The sequence below is a fragment of the Silene latifolia genome, chromosome 3 (assembly GCF_048544455.1).
Source record: "Silene latifolia isolate original U9 population chromosome 3, ASM4854445v1, whole genome shotgun sequence".
NCBI classification, from domain to species: domain Eukaryota; kingdom Viridiplantae; phylum Streptophyta; class Magnoliopsida; order Caryophyllales; family Caryophyllaceae; genus Silene; species Silene latifolia.
In genome coordinates, this window is record NC_133528.1 from 4,404,306 (window position 1) to 4,421,822 (window position 17,517).

The 17,517-nt window shown below is 41.3% G+C and overlaps 1 protein-coding gene and 1 non-coding gene across 2 annotated transcripts; both read right to left on the reverse strand.

The window, feature by feature from the left end:
- Window positions 1–1,124: 1,124 nt before the first annotated feature.
- Window positions 1,125–2,798, reverse strand: LOC141645833 (noroxomaritidine/norcraugsodine reductase-like). Its single transcript, XM_074454017.1, has 5 exons — window positions 2,591–2,798; window positions 2,079–2,286; window positions 1,749–1,968; window positions 1,509–1,615; window positions 1,125–1,389 (listed from the first exon to the last, which is right to left on the reverse strand). The coding sequence occupies exons 1-5, from the start codon at window positions 2,671–2,673 to the stop codon at window positions 1,204–1,206; spliced, it is 804 nt and encodes a 267-aa protein (XP_074310118.1). The 5' UTR covers window positions 2,674–2,798; the 3' UTR covers window positions 1,125–1,203.
- Window positions 2,799–7,480: 4,682 nt separating this feature from the next.
- LOC141650743 (small nucleolar RNA R71) lies at window positions 7,481–7,587 on the reverse strand. Its single transcript, XR_012546760.1, has one exon. It is a non-coding gene; the product is annotated as a small nucleolar RNA R71 (small nucleolar RNA).
- Window positions 7,588–17,517: the final 9,930 nt, after the last annotated feature.

The window sequence follows — 17,517 nt, forward strand, 5'->3', positions numbered from 1 at the left end:
CTATATTTTCATAAAACAGAGCGTGCATATGAGCAAAAATTAGTAACACAGTTCATTTTTATAAAAACTATTCTTATTTAATAATTTTTGTTATCTATCTATATAATAAGACTGTTTAATAGTGTGAGACCGTCTAACATAATAACTAGTATCGTATGTATAAGAAGCGTTAAATTCTTAACCACTCTCAAGAAAAGTAGAGAGAATGAGCATGACAATTGACAAACTACTAAACTACCACGAAAATCCACAATACTTTTTGCATGTAGTGTCTACCTACCATGGCCCCTCATGAATTTTGTTGCATATTTTTCGTCGTTCTTTTAGTTTCTTAAAAGCCAGTCAGCCACAGGACCAATCTAGTAGATAGCTACGGGTAGTACTCGTTAGTCGTTACCCCAAATTTCAATGAATTAATTAAAATTAGCGATTTTTATTACTTGAAAAATCTCTGAATATGAGTCATTAACAAAGACAGGGGGGATTTTAGAGGGTATAGGTAGACTTGTACTCGGGCCGGGCTAGGGCCGGGCTCTCCTAGACGGACCCGGGCCAGGCCAGGGTGAGGGACAGGCTTGGTCGCGCTGGGATATGCTTGACCCGGGCCAGGGCCCGAGGCGGGACAAGGGCGGGCCGGGCTGGCGGGCCTTATCGATTTATTTATTTTATTTTTTATTTTTGCTAAAATGACGGGCTAAGGGCGGGCCAGACTGGAATTTTAGGACCCGGACCAGGCCCGGGTAAACGGCGGGCCAAGGCCGGGTCGGACCAGGTTGCATAAAATAACGGGCTAAGGTGTGTCGGGTCGTGCCGGGTCAGCCCGTGCTGATGGCCAGCTCTAGATATAGGGGTTCATCTGCACCATAAATCTGAAATAAATATTGTTTTGCGTAGAAATATTTCAATGTTATGGTGTAGTGGTAGAGAGTCTTACGTTAGAGCAAAAGGTCACAGGTTCAAGTGTGTAGCAGGTTTTTTGCAAAGAATTTTATTATCTATCATATTAATGAATGTGTAAATCATCAAGTCTTTAGGAATGTGCTCATGGTGTCCTTGAACTTTCAACTTAGTACATCATGGGAATTATCCCTTAAAATTAAAAGTAAATAATAATTAAACAAAGATATATAACATGGAATTATTATTTATTGTCAATCTGGGTGTCCCAAATTATTACCCAACAAAATACTTTAATAAGATTATTTAATGTAGAAAGAAGCCATTAATAGAGAAGCCTCCATCGACAAATATAGTTTGTCCCGTGACATAAGAAGCAGCAGGCATACAAAGAAATGCAGCCACGGTTGATATTTCATTTGCTTCACCACCTCGTCCCAAGGGTACCCTTGTCTTTAAATCCTTTAATATTCCATTTTTGTCCTTAAACATCTGCAATTTCATAAAATCAAACAAACCGGTATTTAGCGACGAAGCTAAAGAAGGTCTATTAGGGGTGCTCAAAGAAAAAAAAAATAGTCTCCTAATAAAAGGGTACATTAGTATATTACATCTTCAGTAAGAGGAGTTAATATGGCTCCGGGAGCAATTGCATTAACTCGAATATTGTCCTTTGCCCATTCGCAAGCCAAATTCTTTGTTAATTGGTTTAATGCGCCTGTGTATCGATTATTAAAGGCCAAAAACAACTTTAGAGAAGGTAAACAAATCAAAACTTAATTCAATTATATATTTATTAAAACTCTCAGATCGTCGATGGGATAAACAAATACTAATAAACGGATTTATACCTTTAGCTGGCCCATAAACAGATCCACCCGCACGAGCAAATTGGCTAGCAATAGAAGAAAGGAATATTATGGAAGCCGTTTTTGAGGTCTTGAAGAGTGGATATGAGAGTTGTGATAGATGGTACGCTGACTCAAAGTTAGTCGCCATTACATGAGAGAAATGCTCTTCTGTACAAGTCGCGGTTGGTTGTCCGTTTGCTACACCACCGGCATTATTCACCTAAACCGAACATCAAATATATAATCACGATAACAAATCAATGTCTTTTCAATTTATTAAAAATGAAAAAATGTCATAATTTAAATTCAAAGGGGTAATAATTATCTTACGAGAATGTTCAATTTTCCATTGAAAACAGAGGTGACTTCCTCTATCAACTTTTCTCTTTGAGGCCTCGATGAAACATCACATACTGAGCCAGTTATTGACATTCCTCTAGACTTCCAATCACTTAAGCAAGTTTGGAGATCAGTTTCATTCCGAGCACATGTATGCACCCTTGCTCCTAACCCTACTAGCTCCTCTACTATAGCACGCCTGCCCATATATCAATCAAAACATATTTAAGGAACTCTCATAATTATGAACATTTGCGGTGAAGTCATGATAAAGAGGGTACTACTACAAGTTGTATGTAGTTTTTTCAAATGACTTGTAATGAGTATAAGTCACGATAACAAAAGATCACATCTAAAATTATGTACGAATATGCATACAAAACCAAGAAAGAACAAGAAGTATAAGGTAAATTTGTTTTTGTTCACTTGACCTCAAAAAAGAAAAGTAAATGACTGAAACGAAAGAGTATAATTAATATATTGAGTAGAAAATGGAGTAATACCCGATGCCTTTGGTACCGCCGGTAACAAGAGCTGTGCAACCCTCTAGTGACCAACGTTGGTTGTCGTTACCTATAGCTGCCATCTTTCAATTTTCAAGTGCTTGTTTAATTTTACTAAGTTAATCTTTGTTTGATTATGTTTATTGACTTGAATGAAGTTGTGAGTTTTGATTTGTGAATGTCATTTAGTACTTACTATTTATAGGAGATTACTAGGAGAGCTAAACTTCTATTTATGGTAGATGTTATTCCTTGACCTTTATAATTCTTGTGTATAAAGGAGTACTCCTTAGCACGGGTCTTTTAGTGTAGAGACGTCAAAGACGATTGGATTGTAAGTTTGTAACCCATTCATTTTGTTTTGTAAGACGTTCCAGAATGTTTCACAAATTTTAAAAAAAAATATCGAAAATGTTACATTAATGATTACGTACAATATGTAAAAAGAGAATAACTATCTACCTTTTCTTTTAGCTTCTCTTCTCACAACTGATTAAAATACCATATATTTTGCTCCATTTACTTGCTTTCCGACCCCATAAGAGAAAGGGAGAAGGTTGGAGAAAAGGTTGAAAGAAGAAGGTGAATAATTTAACATGCCTTGTGAAATGAAACAATTGGAAAGAGTACTATGTATTTGCCTTAATTACATATAAAGTATTTTTAAATTTTTCATGAGCTTGCAAATAAAAAGAAAGGAAAAAAAATGTTCCCACCAACTTTATAAAAATGCATTTAAGGTAGTGTTTGACAACTAGAAATTTAATTCCAAACATTGAAACAGTGATATTCAGTTCTAATTTCTATTCCAAAAAGTTGTTTGGCAAATCCACGAAACTCAATTATAATTTTCAATTCTACAATAATGTTTGAAAAGCTCTTAAAATTAATTTTGTTTTTTCAAAAATGCAAACATTAATCTCAAACAGCCAAACTCTAAAATTAAGTTGCTGTTTGGCCTTGTTTGTGTAAAATAACTTTTCATTTTTAAAAGGAGTTTTTTCACAAGCTACTTTTTGGAAAAAATTTACTTGTTTGTCCATACTTTTGTAAAAGCGATTTCTTATAAAATTTATATGTTTGGCCTAACTACTTTCATCCAATTTTTTTTTTTTTTTTATTAACCATGTTATTTGTAGATTCATCATTTGAATAAAAATCAACGTTTAAAATGTTTATGTAATCACTTGTCAATTATACTAAAACTATATAATTACCCTTCAATTTACTCCGTATAATTTCACACCATTATCAAATAAAAAATTATGTCAACCAATATTGTGTAAGGAGCGAAGCAAATCAAAAATAATAATTTTATACACCCTGTACTTTGATGGTGTATGTGAAAGGAAAGAAGCAAATATTGTAGAGAGAAGAGAAAAAGTGAAGGTACTACATATATAAAGAAGTAATGGTTTCCAGAAGAAAAAAAAGCGCATAAGTAATAAATTTTTGGCACTTTTATATGAAAAGTAGAAGTAGAAGTCGAAAATACCTACTTCTACTTTTGGAAGTAAATTATGAGTTTTTGACTTTTTAAAAGTAGCTTTAAAACTCCATAATTTAAGGTGCTTGGCCTAATTACTACTTTTTCAGTTATAGAAACAGTTTTAAAGTTTGGCCAAACAGCACCTAAGAATCTGATCAATTCCATTGATCTATATATTAAGAGCAACTTTTATTTAAAATTAGTCTTTTAACATAGTCCAAGATAAACTTGAAATACGGCAATTGCTACTAAATACTACTCCGTACAACTTAATACTCTACTACTCTATAATAAATTAAAAATCATGAAGGCACTCCAAAACCCAATCTAATTTTTCATCTTTGGGAAAGCATATTACTATATCTCCAGTTGTATAATAAGCACGGTACAATCATTATACATTTATCTGATCTTATGTGTAATTTTTCTGAGTTTTTTAAAAGTTTTTTTTTTTTTTTTTTTTTTATGTTTAAGTGTGTGAGTTCAAAAACTTTACAACATAACTCAGATTCTTTAAAATAAAACTCGAAAATTTTAGTATATAGCTCGGATTCTGAACCAGACAACTGGTGATAGAGTCTATTAATTGCTTAAAATCACTTATGGGACCATTTGTAAATCTTCTAGTAGCTTTCATGACTTGATGTCGACTGATATACGATTAATTTACTTCTAATTCCCCTCTTTCTTTTATGCAAACCGACTCGTATCGAGTCGGTTTCGGTTGCTTTTCCTTGCATTTTGTGCCCAATCCCCGTACTTGTTATCTTGTGTATCCTTTTGCAGGAACCGATCCGAGTATAGAGGAATTGGGGCAAGGAAGGCATCCCATTGCCTTTACATGAAGAAGAGGTGAAGAAATGCTGAAGACAGTGTGTTTTGCTTGCGACCGGCGTGACCGGTCTGACCACCGTGAGAACACACCCCAGCATTGCCATAGAAGTTGAAGAAAAAAGCGAGTCTTTGTGTTTTGCCGGCAAAGGCCCACCGGTAGAACACAAAGAGACGAATTAATTGAAGATTTAGAGAAAAGGAAGCTTGACCTCGCTTTGCCGGTTGGAGCACACCGGCGGGTCAACCGGTATAACACACTCCAACAAAGAAGAAGAAGACCTGAAGGTGGTGTTTTGCCGGCAGCCCGGCAGCCGGCCCACCGGTAGAACATAGTTACCAGATATTTTATTTTCTTGCACGGTTTTGCCGGTAGGAGCGCGGCCAGGCCACGTCCACCCAACGCAAAAAAAAGCAAGCGGGATTTGGGCTTTTTCTCTCTTTTCCTCCTCTTTTCTTCTTAATCTTGTACAAGCCTATAAATACCCCCTCCTTAAACCCCTTTGTACACACAACCTTAGATCCAATTTATTTCCCTTTTCAAGTTTCAAACTTTGCTAATCTTATTGTTAATCTTTCCTTAATTAGAGAAGTTCTTCAATTAATTAGTAATTGAATTTGGGTTTGTAAGAAGATTGAAGGTTCTTCTTCTTTATTATTTCTATCCAAATTCCTCTTTTGCTATTGAGTTGGTATTAATTCTCTCCCTATTTTCATTTGTTTACATTTTGTTTTTCCCTTAAGTTTGTTTGATTGTTTATGTTAAATTTGCATCCTTGTTGTTTGATTGTTGTTGTTTTCACCATTGTTCATCTTTTCTTTGATTCTCTTTCCTTTGTTCATCTTTTGCTAGTTGTCCTCAAAGACTTAATCTTTGAGTTGATTGGGTTAAACATTGTGTCTTTTAGTTTAACCAACTTTGTTATTAGATTAAATTATCTTTCTTTACAACTATTGTTGGATTGTTGCATGTTTAGTAGTAAAATTCATCTTCCCACCATGTTTATGACCAAAGTTTTCATCTTTATTGTTTATCTTGCAATTAGGATCATGATTAGTGAGTAGTCTTCCACTAGGGCTCGGTTTGACCCAACATGAGTAATTTCACTAATTGAATCTCATAAAGGCTAATTATTTGGGGAAATTGGTGAGGGTAGTTTGGAGGATTGATTTGGGTTTATGGATTGATTTTTGGGTAGTGTTGACTTATGACCCTTGTCCACCAACGAGAGTTGGTTAGGTTGTGATTTGGATACCCGGGATTCGACCCTATTGTTAACCTTGGTTGAGACCGAAAGGGAGAACCGGGGTAGGACACCTCTAAATTAGCGTTTGAAATCGACCCTCGAGAGAGGGAGTGGGATGACCCGGAAATTGATGGGGCTTAATGACCTTAGCAAATATTGGACTACCTTGGGAAAATGCATGTTTTTGGGGTAGTCGGGTGTTGAGTTAGGGATTCCGACCTTCGAACCCGAGATGGGGGTTGGTGGGTAGTGCTAGTGTCCTATTTCGAACCCGAGAGGGGGGTCTTAGGCGAATTAGAGCCGTCACCTCCTCACCTAGCTACCCTTATGATTAGCCTAGAGATTTAATTGTGTGGAGTTACGAGTTGTTTTGGGAAGAACCGAGTCTTAGGTTTTTAATCTATTTGATTTACAACTTTTCATTTCTCTCTTGCTAGTTACCTATTTCTTATTTAGTTTATTTTCTCTTGTCTTGGGTAGTTCTAGTATAACCATTTCATCCCTTATTGCCGACTTAGCTAAACGATAGGATTAGAACAATTGGTAATCTTTTCAACTCCCTGTGGGATCGACCCTTAATAGTGTACAACGATAAAATCGTGCACTTGCGAGGTATAGCTTGATACCATCAAGTTTTTGGCGCCGTTGCCGGGGAGTTCGGTTAGATATTAATTGTTTTCGTTCTTGTTTAGACTAAGTCTTTTGTGTTACTAATCCTTCTCTTAAGTGTGTAGGACTTTTTGCATGGTTAGGAGAGTTCGAAGAGGTCAACCAATTCGCCCGATTGACCACGCGATCGAAGCTACCGCAAGAAGACTAAATTCACTCCGTAGAAGAGGGCTTATAGAAACACCAATTCCTCAATAAAATTTAGTAATTGAGGACCTTCGAGAAGAACCAAGTGCCTTTGAAACTTTCGAGAATCCCTTTGCAATTCCGGAAGCGGAAGTAACAATGACCGCGGTTCCTATGCGAGATAACTTGGCTCCGAAAAAGGTGGTGAATCCGAGTATTGTCAAGCCACCTATTCAAGCCAACAATTTTGATGTGAAAGCCACCTTGCTACAACTTGTCCAAGGGAACCAATTCGGAGGGGGAGCCACCGAAAACCCCAACGAGCATCTCAACGAGTTCTTGGATAGTTGTGACATGTTCAAGGCCAACGGAGTGACGGAGGATGCCGTACGCCTTAGGCTTTTCCCTTACTCCTTGAGGGGAAGTGCCAAGGAGTGGCTTAAAAGTTGCGAACCCGACTCTCTTCGGACTTGGGACGATGTCTCTAAGGCTTTCCTAAACAAGTATTTCCCAACCCAACGAACCGCAAGAATCAAGAGTGAGCTCCAAGGCTTCACCCAACAAGAAGATGAGACCCTTTATGAAGCATGGGAGAGGTACAAGGGCCTCCAAAGGCTATGTCCTCACCACGGTATTGGGGATGATGAGCTCATCAACAATTTCTATGAAGGGTTAAACAATGAAATGAAGATGAACCTTGATTCCGGCTCGGGGAAGGGAGCATTGGATAAGATAGATCACAAGACGGCGAAAGAGCTTATTGAAGAAATGGATTCTCGTACCTTTCATTGGAACAATGATAGGCACAAGAGGAAAAGGAAGTCAACGGTCGAATCGGCCAACAATGTTGAGGTAAAAGAGATGATAGAAGAGCTTAAGCAACAAGTTGCCTTGATGAGCTCAAGCAAAACATCTAGCAATTCTTCTATGAGGAACCAAGTCTATAGTTGTGAGCTTTGTGGAGACCAAGGACACCCACCCAATGAGTGTCCTTTGGTGGTTGGAGATGGCAATTGTATGGAGCAAGTGAACGGGATATGGGAGTCTAGTCCGGCCAAGCAAGCATTTAACAACAACCAATATCACCCCGGGATGAGAGCCCACCCAAACTTCTCCTATGGCTCTCAAAATGTCCAAAACCCAACCTTCCAACAAAAGTCACAACAACCAAACTTTCAAGCTCAAAAACAAAACACAACATTCAATCAAGGTCCATCGGGTTTCCAAGGAAGAACCTTCCAACCAAGACAACAATTTCAACCACTTAACCCACCAAACACCCAACCTTTCCAACAAAATTTCCAACCATTCCAACAACCCACCCAACCAAAGTCAAACATAGAACTCATGATGGAACAATTGATGACGTCTCAAACGCAATTCATCAGCCATACCACTCAAAAACAAGAAGAGACAACCACATCCATCAACCAACTAAGAACCCAAATGCAAGCTTCTCAACGGATGACGGACAACCAAATCTCCCAATTGGCTTCCCAAATGAGCCAACTACAAGCCTCCCAAGGGAAATTCCCGGGTAAAACCGAGGAAAATCCGAAAACCATGAATGCTATCCACTTGAGGAGTGGTAGAGATTTGGAAGACCGAGCATTTGTCAAGAAGAGGAAGAGTAGTAGACCGGGTGATGTCGTTGAACCTCAAATTGTGGTTGAACCTCCTAAAGTAATTGAAGAAAAGGAGGGAGAAGATGAGCTTGTGGAAGTTGTTGTGGAAACTCTAAGAGTGAATGATGAACCAACAAGGGTGGTTGAAGAGCCTAAACAACAAGTTGTAAGAACTTATGTGCCACCAATTCCTTTTCCACAAAGGTTGGCAAGAGCTAAACTTGAGCAAAAGTATGGAATGTTCATGGACATGATGAAGGGTATCAACATTACCATGCCTTTCATTGATGCCGTAAAGGAGATTCCAAGCTATGGAAAGTTCTTGAAGGAGCTAATCTCAAACAAAAACTCCTTGAGCCCGACAATTACGATGAACTTATCTAAGGAGTGCAGTGCAATTCTTATGAATGAGGCTCCTCAAAAGCTTGAAGACCCGGGGAGTTTTTCCATACCTTGTAAGATTGGGACCGTGCATATTGAGAGAGCCTTGTGTGATTTGGGGGCAAGCATTAGTCTTATGCCCCTCAAAATTTTCAAGAAATTGAAGGGTTATGAGCTTTCACCAACAAGGGTTTCTCTCCAACTTGCGGATAGGTCGGTAAGATACCCAATTGGTCTTGTGGAGGATGTCCCGCTCAAGGTGGGGAAACTTGCATTCCCATGTGATTTCTATGTAATGGACATCCCCGAGGACTCAAATATTCCCATCATATTGGGGCGCCCTTGCCTTGCTACGGGGAGTGCCATGATTGATGTGAAGAATGGGAAGCTTTCTTTACAAGTGGGTGAAGATAAGGTTGAATTCTCCTTGAACAAGGCTATGAAGGAGCCTTCGGAAGAAAAGTCTTGTTATATGATTGATGTGGTAGAAGAATGGGTTGATATGAAGAAGTTTGATGAAGATAAGGGTTTGCAAGGGTTCCTTGAGGGCAAGGTAAAGGATTGCAAGGAACACCGGGAGTATGCTTTAGCTATGGAAGCTACAATTGAAGAAGACCCGGACAAAGAATTTGAAAGCTTGAGAGGGGATGGTAAAAAGGAGGAGAGATCCACGCCTCCTCAAGTGGAGTTGAAACCTCTTCCCTCTACTCTTAAATATGCTTTCCTTGGCCCTAATGACACTTACCCTATTATTGTCAATAGTGCACTCAATGACCCCGAACTTCAAAAGTTACTTGATGTTGTGAGAAAATACAAGGATGTCATTGGGTACTCAATTGATGATATCAAGGGGATTAGCCCTTCTTTTTGCACCCATCACATTCATTTGGAGGATGAGAGTGCATCTTCCATTGAGCCTCAACGCCGCCTTAACCCCGCTATGAAAGAAGTGGTTAGGAAGGAGGTGTTGAAGCTCTATGATGCAAGCATAATTTACCCTATCTCCGATAGTGCATGGGTGAGCCCGGTGCATGTTGTGCCAAAGAAGGGCGGGGTCACGGTAGTCACCAATGACAAGAATGAGCTAATTCCAACAAGAGTCACAACCGGGTGGAGAATGTGTATAGACTATAGACGCCTCAACAAGGCAACTAGGAAAGACCATTTCCCCCTCCCTTTCCTTGACCAAATGTTGGAAAGACTTGCCCAACATTCTCACTTTTGCTACCTTGATGGGTTTTCGGGATTTTTCCAAATCCCGATTCACCCTAATGACCAAGAAAAGACCACCTTCACGTGCCCGTTTGGCACCTTTGCTTATAGACGCATGCCCTTTGGGCTATGCAATGCGCCGGCCACATTTCAAAGATGCATGCTAGCTATATTTTCCGAATATGTTGAGAATATCATGGAGGTGTTTATGGACGATTTCTCCGTCGTAGGCACCTCATTTGATGGATGTCTAGCTAATTTGGGCAAGGTCTTGAAAAGATGTCAAGAGAGCGGTCTAGTCTTGAATTGGGAGAAATGTCACTTCATGGTGACATCCGGGGTTGTTTTGGGTCATGTTGTGTCAAGTAAAGGCTTTGAAGTTGATCAAGCCAAGATAGAAGTGATTAAAACTTTACCCCCTCCCACTAATGTCAAAGGAGTTAGAAGTTTTCTTGGGCATGCCGGTTTTTACCGGAGATTTATCAAGGATTTTTCTTTGATTGCCCGACCTTTAACATTGTTGCTTGGAAAAGATGTGCCTTTCGAATTTACTAATGAGTGTTTGGATGCTTTCAATAGGTTGAAGGAAGCTCTCATCACCGCTCCAATTATGCAACCTCCCACTTGGGGAGAACCTTTTGAGTTGATGTGCGATGCTAGTGATGTAGCGGTGGGAGCGGTGCTTGGACAAAAGAAGAATGGTAAACTTCATGCCATATATTATGCAAGCAAAACCTTGGATGAAGCTCAATCACACTACACCACCACCGAAAAGGAGCTTTTGACGGTCATATATGCCATGAAAAAGTTTCGTTCTTACTTGGTGGGCTCTAAAGTAATTGTGCACACCGATCACACGGCATTGAGGCACTTGCTAATCAAGAAGGAATCAAAACCACGCTTGATTCGGTGGATACTTTTGCTACAAGAGTTTGATATTGAAATTAGAGACAAGAAGGGTGTGGAAAACGTGGTAGCCGATCATCTTTCTCGGCTATTCCATGTCAAGGGTAAGGATGGATTGCCAATTGATGACTCCTTGCCGGATGATCAATTATTCGCACTTGCTTTAATGGATGTCCCTTGGTACGCGGATTATGTCAATTACTTGGTATCCGGGGTCATCCCACATGGTTATGACTCCCATAAGAGGAAGAAATTCTTTCATGATCTTAAGCAATATTTTTGGGAAGAACCATGCCTTTACAAGTCTTGTGCGGATGGGATAATTAGAAGATGCATCCCACATGAAGAAGTAAAACTCATAATCTCTCATTGCCATGACATGCCAAGTGGAGGGCATGGTAGTTCAAGAAAAACCGCCGCAAGGGTCCTCCAATGTGGTTTTTAATGGCCTTCTCTATTTCATGATGTGGCAAGCTATGTCAAGGGATGCGACAAATGCCAAAGAAGTGGTAACATTTCAAGGAGGCATGAAATGCCGATGAACTACATACTTGAAGTAGAGGTGTTCGATGTATGGGGGATTGACTATCAAGGCCCTTTCCCCTCATCACATGGGAATGAGTATATCGTTGTTGCGGTGGACTACGTGAGCAAATGGGTTGAAGCTATCCCAACAAAGACTTGTGACGCAAAGTCGGTGACCAAACTCATGGAGACGATCATATTCCCAAGGTTTGGGGTTCCACGAATTGTGATTAGTGATCGTGGAACTCATTTTCGGGAAAGGACTCTTGATGCTCTACTTAAGAAACATGGGGTGCAACATAGGCGTAGTCTTGCCTACCACCCACAAGCTAACGGCCAAGCCGAAATCTCTAACCGCGAGATCAAGATGATTCTTGAGAAGACCGTGAGCCGGTCAAGGAAAGATTGGTCAACCAAGCTCAATGATGCATTATGGGCTTACCGGACCGCTTTCAAAACACCGATAGGAACTTCACCGTTCCGGTTGGTGTACGGGAAGCCTTGTCACTTGCCGGTAGAGTTGGAGCACAAGGCGCATTGGGCAATCCGACTCCTTAACTTTGACTTGAAGAGTGCCGGAGAGAAGCAACTACTTGACATCAATGAGCTAGAAGAGTTTAGGCTAGAGGCTTATGAGAGCTCTAGATTGTATAAGGAGAGGACCAAAAGATTCCATGACAAGGCCATAATTCGGAGAGAGTTCAAGGAGGGAGAGTTGGTTCTCCTCTTTAACTCAAGGTTCAAGTTGTTTGCGGGGAAGCTTAAGTCTAAGTGGTCGGGACCTTTCACCGTGGTCCGAGTCTTTCCCCATGGCGCGATTGAAATATCCGATGGAGATCAAGCCTTCAAGGTAAACGGGCAAAGGCTCAAGCACTACGTTGCCGGAACCCCTATCATAAAGAATGTGAGCTCCATCGCTACCTATCTTCCAAATTATTGATTGTGATTCACAACTCCGTCGAGCCTACGACATAAAACAAGGGCGCTTCATGGGAGGCAACCCATGCATCTTTGTATATAGCTTGCATTTTAGACTAGTAGTGAGATATTTGGAATCGTACTTTGTCTATTTGGATTGGTGACGGAGGTCACTTTTGAAGAAAACAAGCTTTATTTTCGTTGACCCGAAATCCCGACATCATGCGTCGGCGTATTTGTGGAAAACAAGAATCCCGGGGTCAATGAAAAAGCTCGAATCCCGAGTTAGAGAAAATTGAGCAAGTTGGAAGAAAACAAGTGAAAATGAGCTGAGCGTAGTGCTTTGCCGGTAGGCCGGCAGCCGGTGCCCCTACCGGCAGCGAGGCCAAATTTAATTGACGAAAATTGAAGTAATGGTGTGTTTTGCCGGTAGGCCGGCAGCCGGCTCACCGGCAGGACACACCTGGCAAAGCTGAAAACACGAAGAATTGATGATGAGGAGAGTGTTCTGCCGGCAGGCCGACAGCCGGCCCACCGGCAGGACACACCTGAGGACTTAGAAAAATTTGAAAAACTGGTGAAGAGGAGTGTTTTGCCGGTAGGCCGGCTCACCGGCAGGACACTCATGCCTTAATGCTGAGAAGTTGAGTTTTGAGTGGAAGCAGTGTTCTGCCGGTAGGCCGGCAGCCGGCTCACCGGCAGGACACACCTGGTATGTGGAAATCTTAAGTTAGGGGAGTGTTTTACCGGTGGACCGGCAGCCGGTTGGTCCACCGGCAGCGAGGTCAAAGTTCTGAGGAGAGAAATTCGAAAAATAGAAAAAAAGGGGAGTGTGTTTTACCGGCAGACCGGCTGCCGGTTCGCCAACCGGCAAAACACACACGCAGACCAAAAATAAAACCACGAAACACCCCATTTCTAATTCATTTCATCATTTCTTCTTCTTCTTTCCTCCTTATTTTTCCCCCTTTCTAACCCTAACTCCCTCAAATCTCAATCAAACTTCCCTCAACCTTCACCAATCTCCTCCAATCATCAAGATGGCCGGAAGAAGGACAAGAGCGGATGTAGCAAGGGATCAAGCGGAGTTGATTACTAGAGCCGCAAGTGATACAAATCCCGATCCGGACTTTCCTACGGTTGAGTTTGCCACACAAACTCAGAAGGGTAAGTTTATTCTCTTCAAAAATCGTCCCCTTACCCCGACAAAGTTTTTACATCATCCCTCCTTATCGACCCTTGGGATAGCTAGGGAGACGGAAGCTCTCTTTGCGGGGTGTGGCATGAGGGGAATATTTACAATGCATGAGTATACTTACCCTCGCATTACTTGGGAATTTTTGAGTAGTCTAAAGATTACAAAACACCGGCAATCGAATATGGTGGCTACCCTTAGCTTTCGTCTCATGAACCGGGAGCACAATATTACTTTGGGTCGGTTGGCTAACATTTTTGGGTTGGAAAATGCGCCGTCACATACCCCACCCGCTGATTTTCACTATTCCCGTGTATGGAAAGCAATTTCGGGCCTTGATGATAAAGTTGGGGTGAAAAGGCCCGCGATTAGTTGCCACAACCCCGTCATTCGGGTGTGGCATAGATGTATGGGTTGCACCGTTCTTGCGGTAGATGAGCCATGGGTGTTTAGGACCCACGAACTTGAAATATTGGGGTCCTACTTGTTCACGAAACCCACCCCCTTTAGAATTAATGTGGCTCATTACCTAGCCCTTAACCTATCAAAGATAGCAAGTTCTCCGGGGCACAAAGTCCCGATACATGTGGGTGGCATGATCACCCGAATTGCCCGAAATTTGGACCGTCCGGTAGACCTTTCTACCATGAATTGGTTACCCGGGGACACTTACTTGACAAAGCATTACTTGACCACAAGCCTCACATGGCTCAAAGAGAACCCCGACGACGGCCATGAGTATTGGCAAATTAATTACAAGAACTCTATCCGGCTTCCAAATGTCACCGCCGTTAAGATTGAGAAAGATAAAGATGATTACCTCCTCCCAATTCAAGCGGAGGCACCCACCGACCAACCTCCCCCTAATCCTACTCGTGTTTATTCGTGAGACCGTCGAGTGGACACCCCTTCCTCCCTTCAATACCAAATGCCGCAAACCCACCAACCCCCACCTTGGCAATTCCAACAAGGTGATGGGTCTTCCTCGGGCCAACCTTCTTATCCTCCCTTACCACCTTCTCTTACCGAGTGGATGGAGTGGATGGATATTGCCACGGCGAAAGCCGCTAGTGAGAGGGACATTTTGGGACGGAAATTGGACCGTATTTACTATGATCAAGCAACCGGTACATATCCGATCTACGACGACTTTTGTAGACGGGATTACGTGCCCTTCGATGCCCCTCATCCTTCCTACTTTGCTTGGCCCGATGGGAACTACCCAAGAGCGGATGGGAGTATGGTCCACGGAGGTCTTAACCTCCGACCAGACTACTTTGCCGCCCCTGTTTTCCCCCCTAGGCCCGAGCCTCGCCCGGAGGGGCATGATGCCCAATGGTTAGGGGTCCGGCCCTACTTTGCTAGTGATGTGGGTGCATCGGGATCCGGTGGTGGTTTCACGGGAGGAGATAGCGGCGTGATGAACATGAGTGGAGACTTCACGGGTGGTCTCATGAGCGGCGGTAGTGGAGGTAATTTCACCTTCAACCCCGAGGATTTAGTTCCGGGCTCCGATTTTAGCACCGGAGAGAACAATGAAGATGATGATGAATTGATAGACTCCTAGTCCCGAGAGGCCGAGTTGGTGGCCTATTATCCTCCCTTTTCAATCCAAAGCCTTTGGTATGCTCCTCATATTCAATCCAAAATGACAAGTACGATCTCTCCCTTTTATCCAAATTCTCTCCTTCACGTTTAATTTTTCGCATGCATTTAGTTGCTAGCTCATTTAGTTGCATTCATATGGGATTGCATTAGATTTCAAATTTGTAATATATAGTTACATTTAGTAATTGCATTCATTTAGCATAAATTGCATTGTAATTTAAATATTGCATATAGAATAGAGCATGCATTGCATTCTTATTGCAGCCGGCCCACCGGTAGAACACAGCAAGACGAATTAATTGAAGATTTAGAGAAAAAGGAAGCTTGACCTCGCTGCCGGTTGGAGCACCGGCAGCCGGTCAACCGGTATAACACACTCCAACAAAGAAGAAGAAGACCTGAAGGTGGTGTTTTGCCGGCAGCCCGGCAGCCGGCCCACCGGCAGAACATAGTTACCAGATATTTTATTTTCTTGCACGGTTTTGCCGGTAGGAGCGCCGGCAGCCGGTCCACCGGCAAAACGCAGCAGCAGCGGATTTGGGCTTTTTCTCTCTTTTCCTCCTCTTTTCTTCTTAATCTTGTACAAGCCTATAAATACCCCCTCCTTAAACCCCTTTGTACACACAACCTTAGATCCAATTTATTTCCCTTTTCAAGTTTCAAACTTTGCTAATTTTATTGTTAATCTTTCCTTAATTAGAGAAGTTCTTCAATTAATTAGTAATTGAATTTGGGTTTGTAAGAAGATTGAAGGTTCTTCTTCTTTATTATTTCTATCCAAATTCCTCTTTTGCTATTGAGTTGGTATTAATTCTCTCCCTATTTTCATTTGTTTACATTTTGTTTTTCCCTTAAGTTTGTTTGATTGTTTATGTTAAATTTGCATCCTTGTTGTTTGATTGTTGTTGTTTTCACCATTGTTCATCTTTTCTTTGATTCTCTTTCCTTTGTTCATCTTTTGCTAGTTGTCCTCAAAGACTTAATCTTTGAGTTGATTGGGTTAAAGATTGTGTCTTTTAGTTTAACCAACCTTGTTATTAGATTAAATTATCTTTCTTTACAACTATTGTTGGATTGTTGCATGTTTAGTAGTAAAATTCATCTTCCCACCATGTTTATGACCAAAGTTTCCATCTTTATTGTTTATCTTGCAATTAGGACCATGATTAGTGAGTAGTCTTCCACTAGGGCTCGGTTTGACCCAACATGAGTAATTTCACTAATTGAATCTCATAAAGGCTAATTATTTGGGGAAATTGGTGAGGGTAGTTTGGAGGATTGATTTGGGTTTATGGATTGATTTTTGGGTAGTGTTGACTTATGACCCTTGTCCACCAACGAGAGTTGGTTAGGTTGTGATTTGGATACCCGGGATTCGACCCTATTGTTAACCTTGGTTGAGACCGAAAGGGAGAACCGGGGTAGGACACCTCTAAATTAGCGTTTGAAATCGACCCTCGAGAGAGGGAGTGGGATGACCCGGAAATTGATGGGGCTTAATGACCTTAGCAAATATTGGACTACCTTGGAAAAATGCATGTTTTTGGGGTAGTCGGGTGTTGAGTTAGGGATTCCGACCTTCGAACCCGAGAGGGAGGTTGGTGGGTAGTGCTAGTGTCCTATTTCGAACCCGAGAGGGGGGTCTTAGGCGAATTAGAGCCGTCACCTCCTCACCTAGCCACCCTTATGATTAGCCTAGAGATTTAATTGTGTGGAGTTACGAGTTGTTTTGGGAAGAACCGAGTCTTAGGTTTTTAATCTATTTGATTTACAACTTTTCATTTCTCTCTTGCTAGTTACCTATTTCTTATTTAGTTTATTTTCTCTTGTCTTGGGTAGTTCTAGTATAACCATTTCATCCCTTATTGCCGACTTAGCTAAACGATAGGATTAGAACAATTGGTAATCTTTTCAACTCCCTGTGGTATCGATCCTTAATAGTGTACAACGATAAAATCGTGCACTTGCAAGGTATAACTTGATACCATCATCGACCAACTCCTTTGACATTTTTTACAACACCATGAACTTCTTGTGGAGTGGGTGTCGAATTTTCTTTTGGCTTACTTTGAACATACTCTCTAAAACACCAAGTAAAATTTGCTACAACATATGCCAACCTATTTCGCATTTGCTTCTTAGACCTCAAGGAAGATATTGACTTGTTTGAACTATCCTTTCACTTTCAATTCAAG

Bases quoted from the DNA above. Each gene is read 5' to 3' on its own strand.
- LOC141645833 (XM_074454017.1), bottom strand. From the start codon at position 2,673: ATGGCAGCTATAGGTAACGACAACCAACGTTGGTCACTAGAGGGTTGC. The intron at 1,969-2,078 runs GTAAGATAATTA...TGTTCGGTTTAG, and splicing joins ATGGAAAATTGAACATTCTC to GTGAATAATGCCGGTGGTGT. The intron at 1,616-1,748 runs GTATAAATCCGT...ATCGATACACAG, and splicing joins TGTTTATGGGCCAGCTAAAG to GCGCATTAAACCAATTAACA.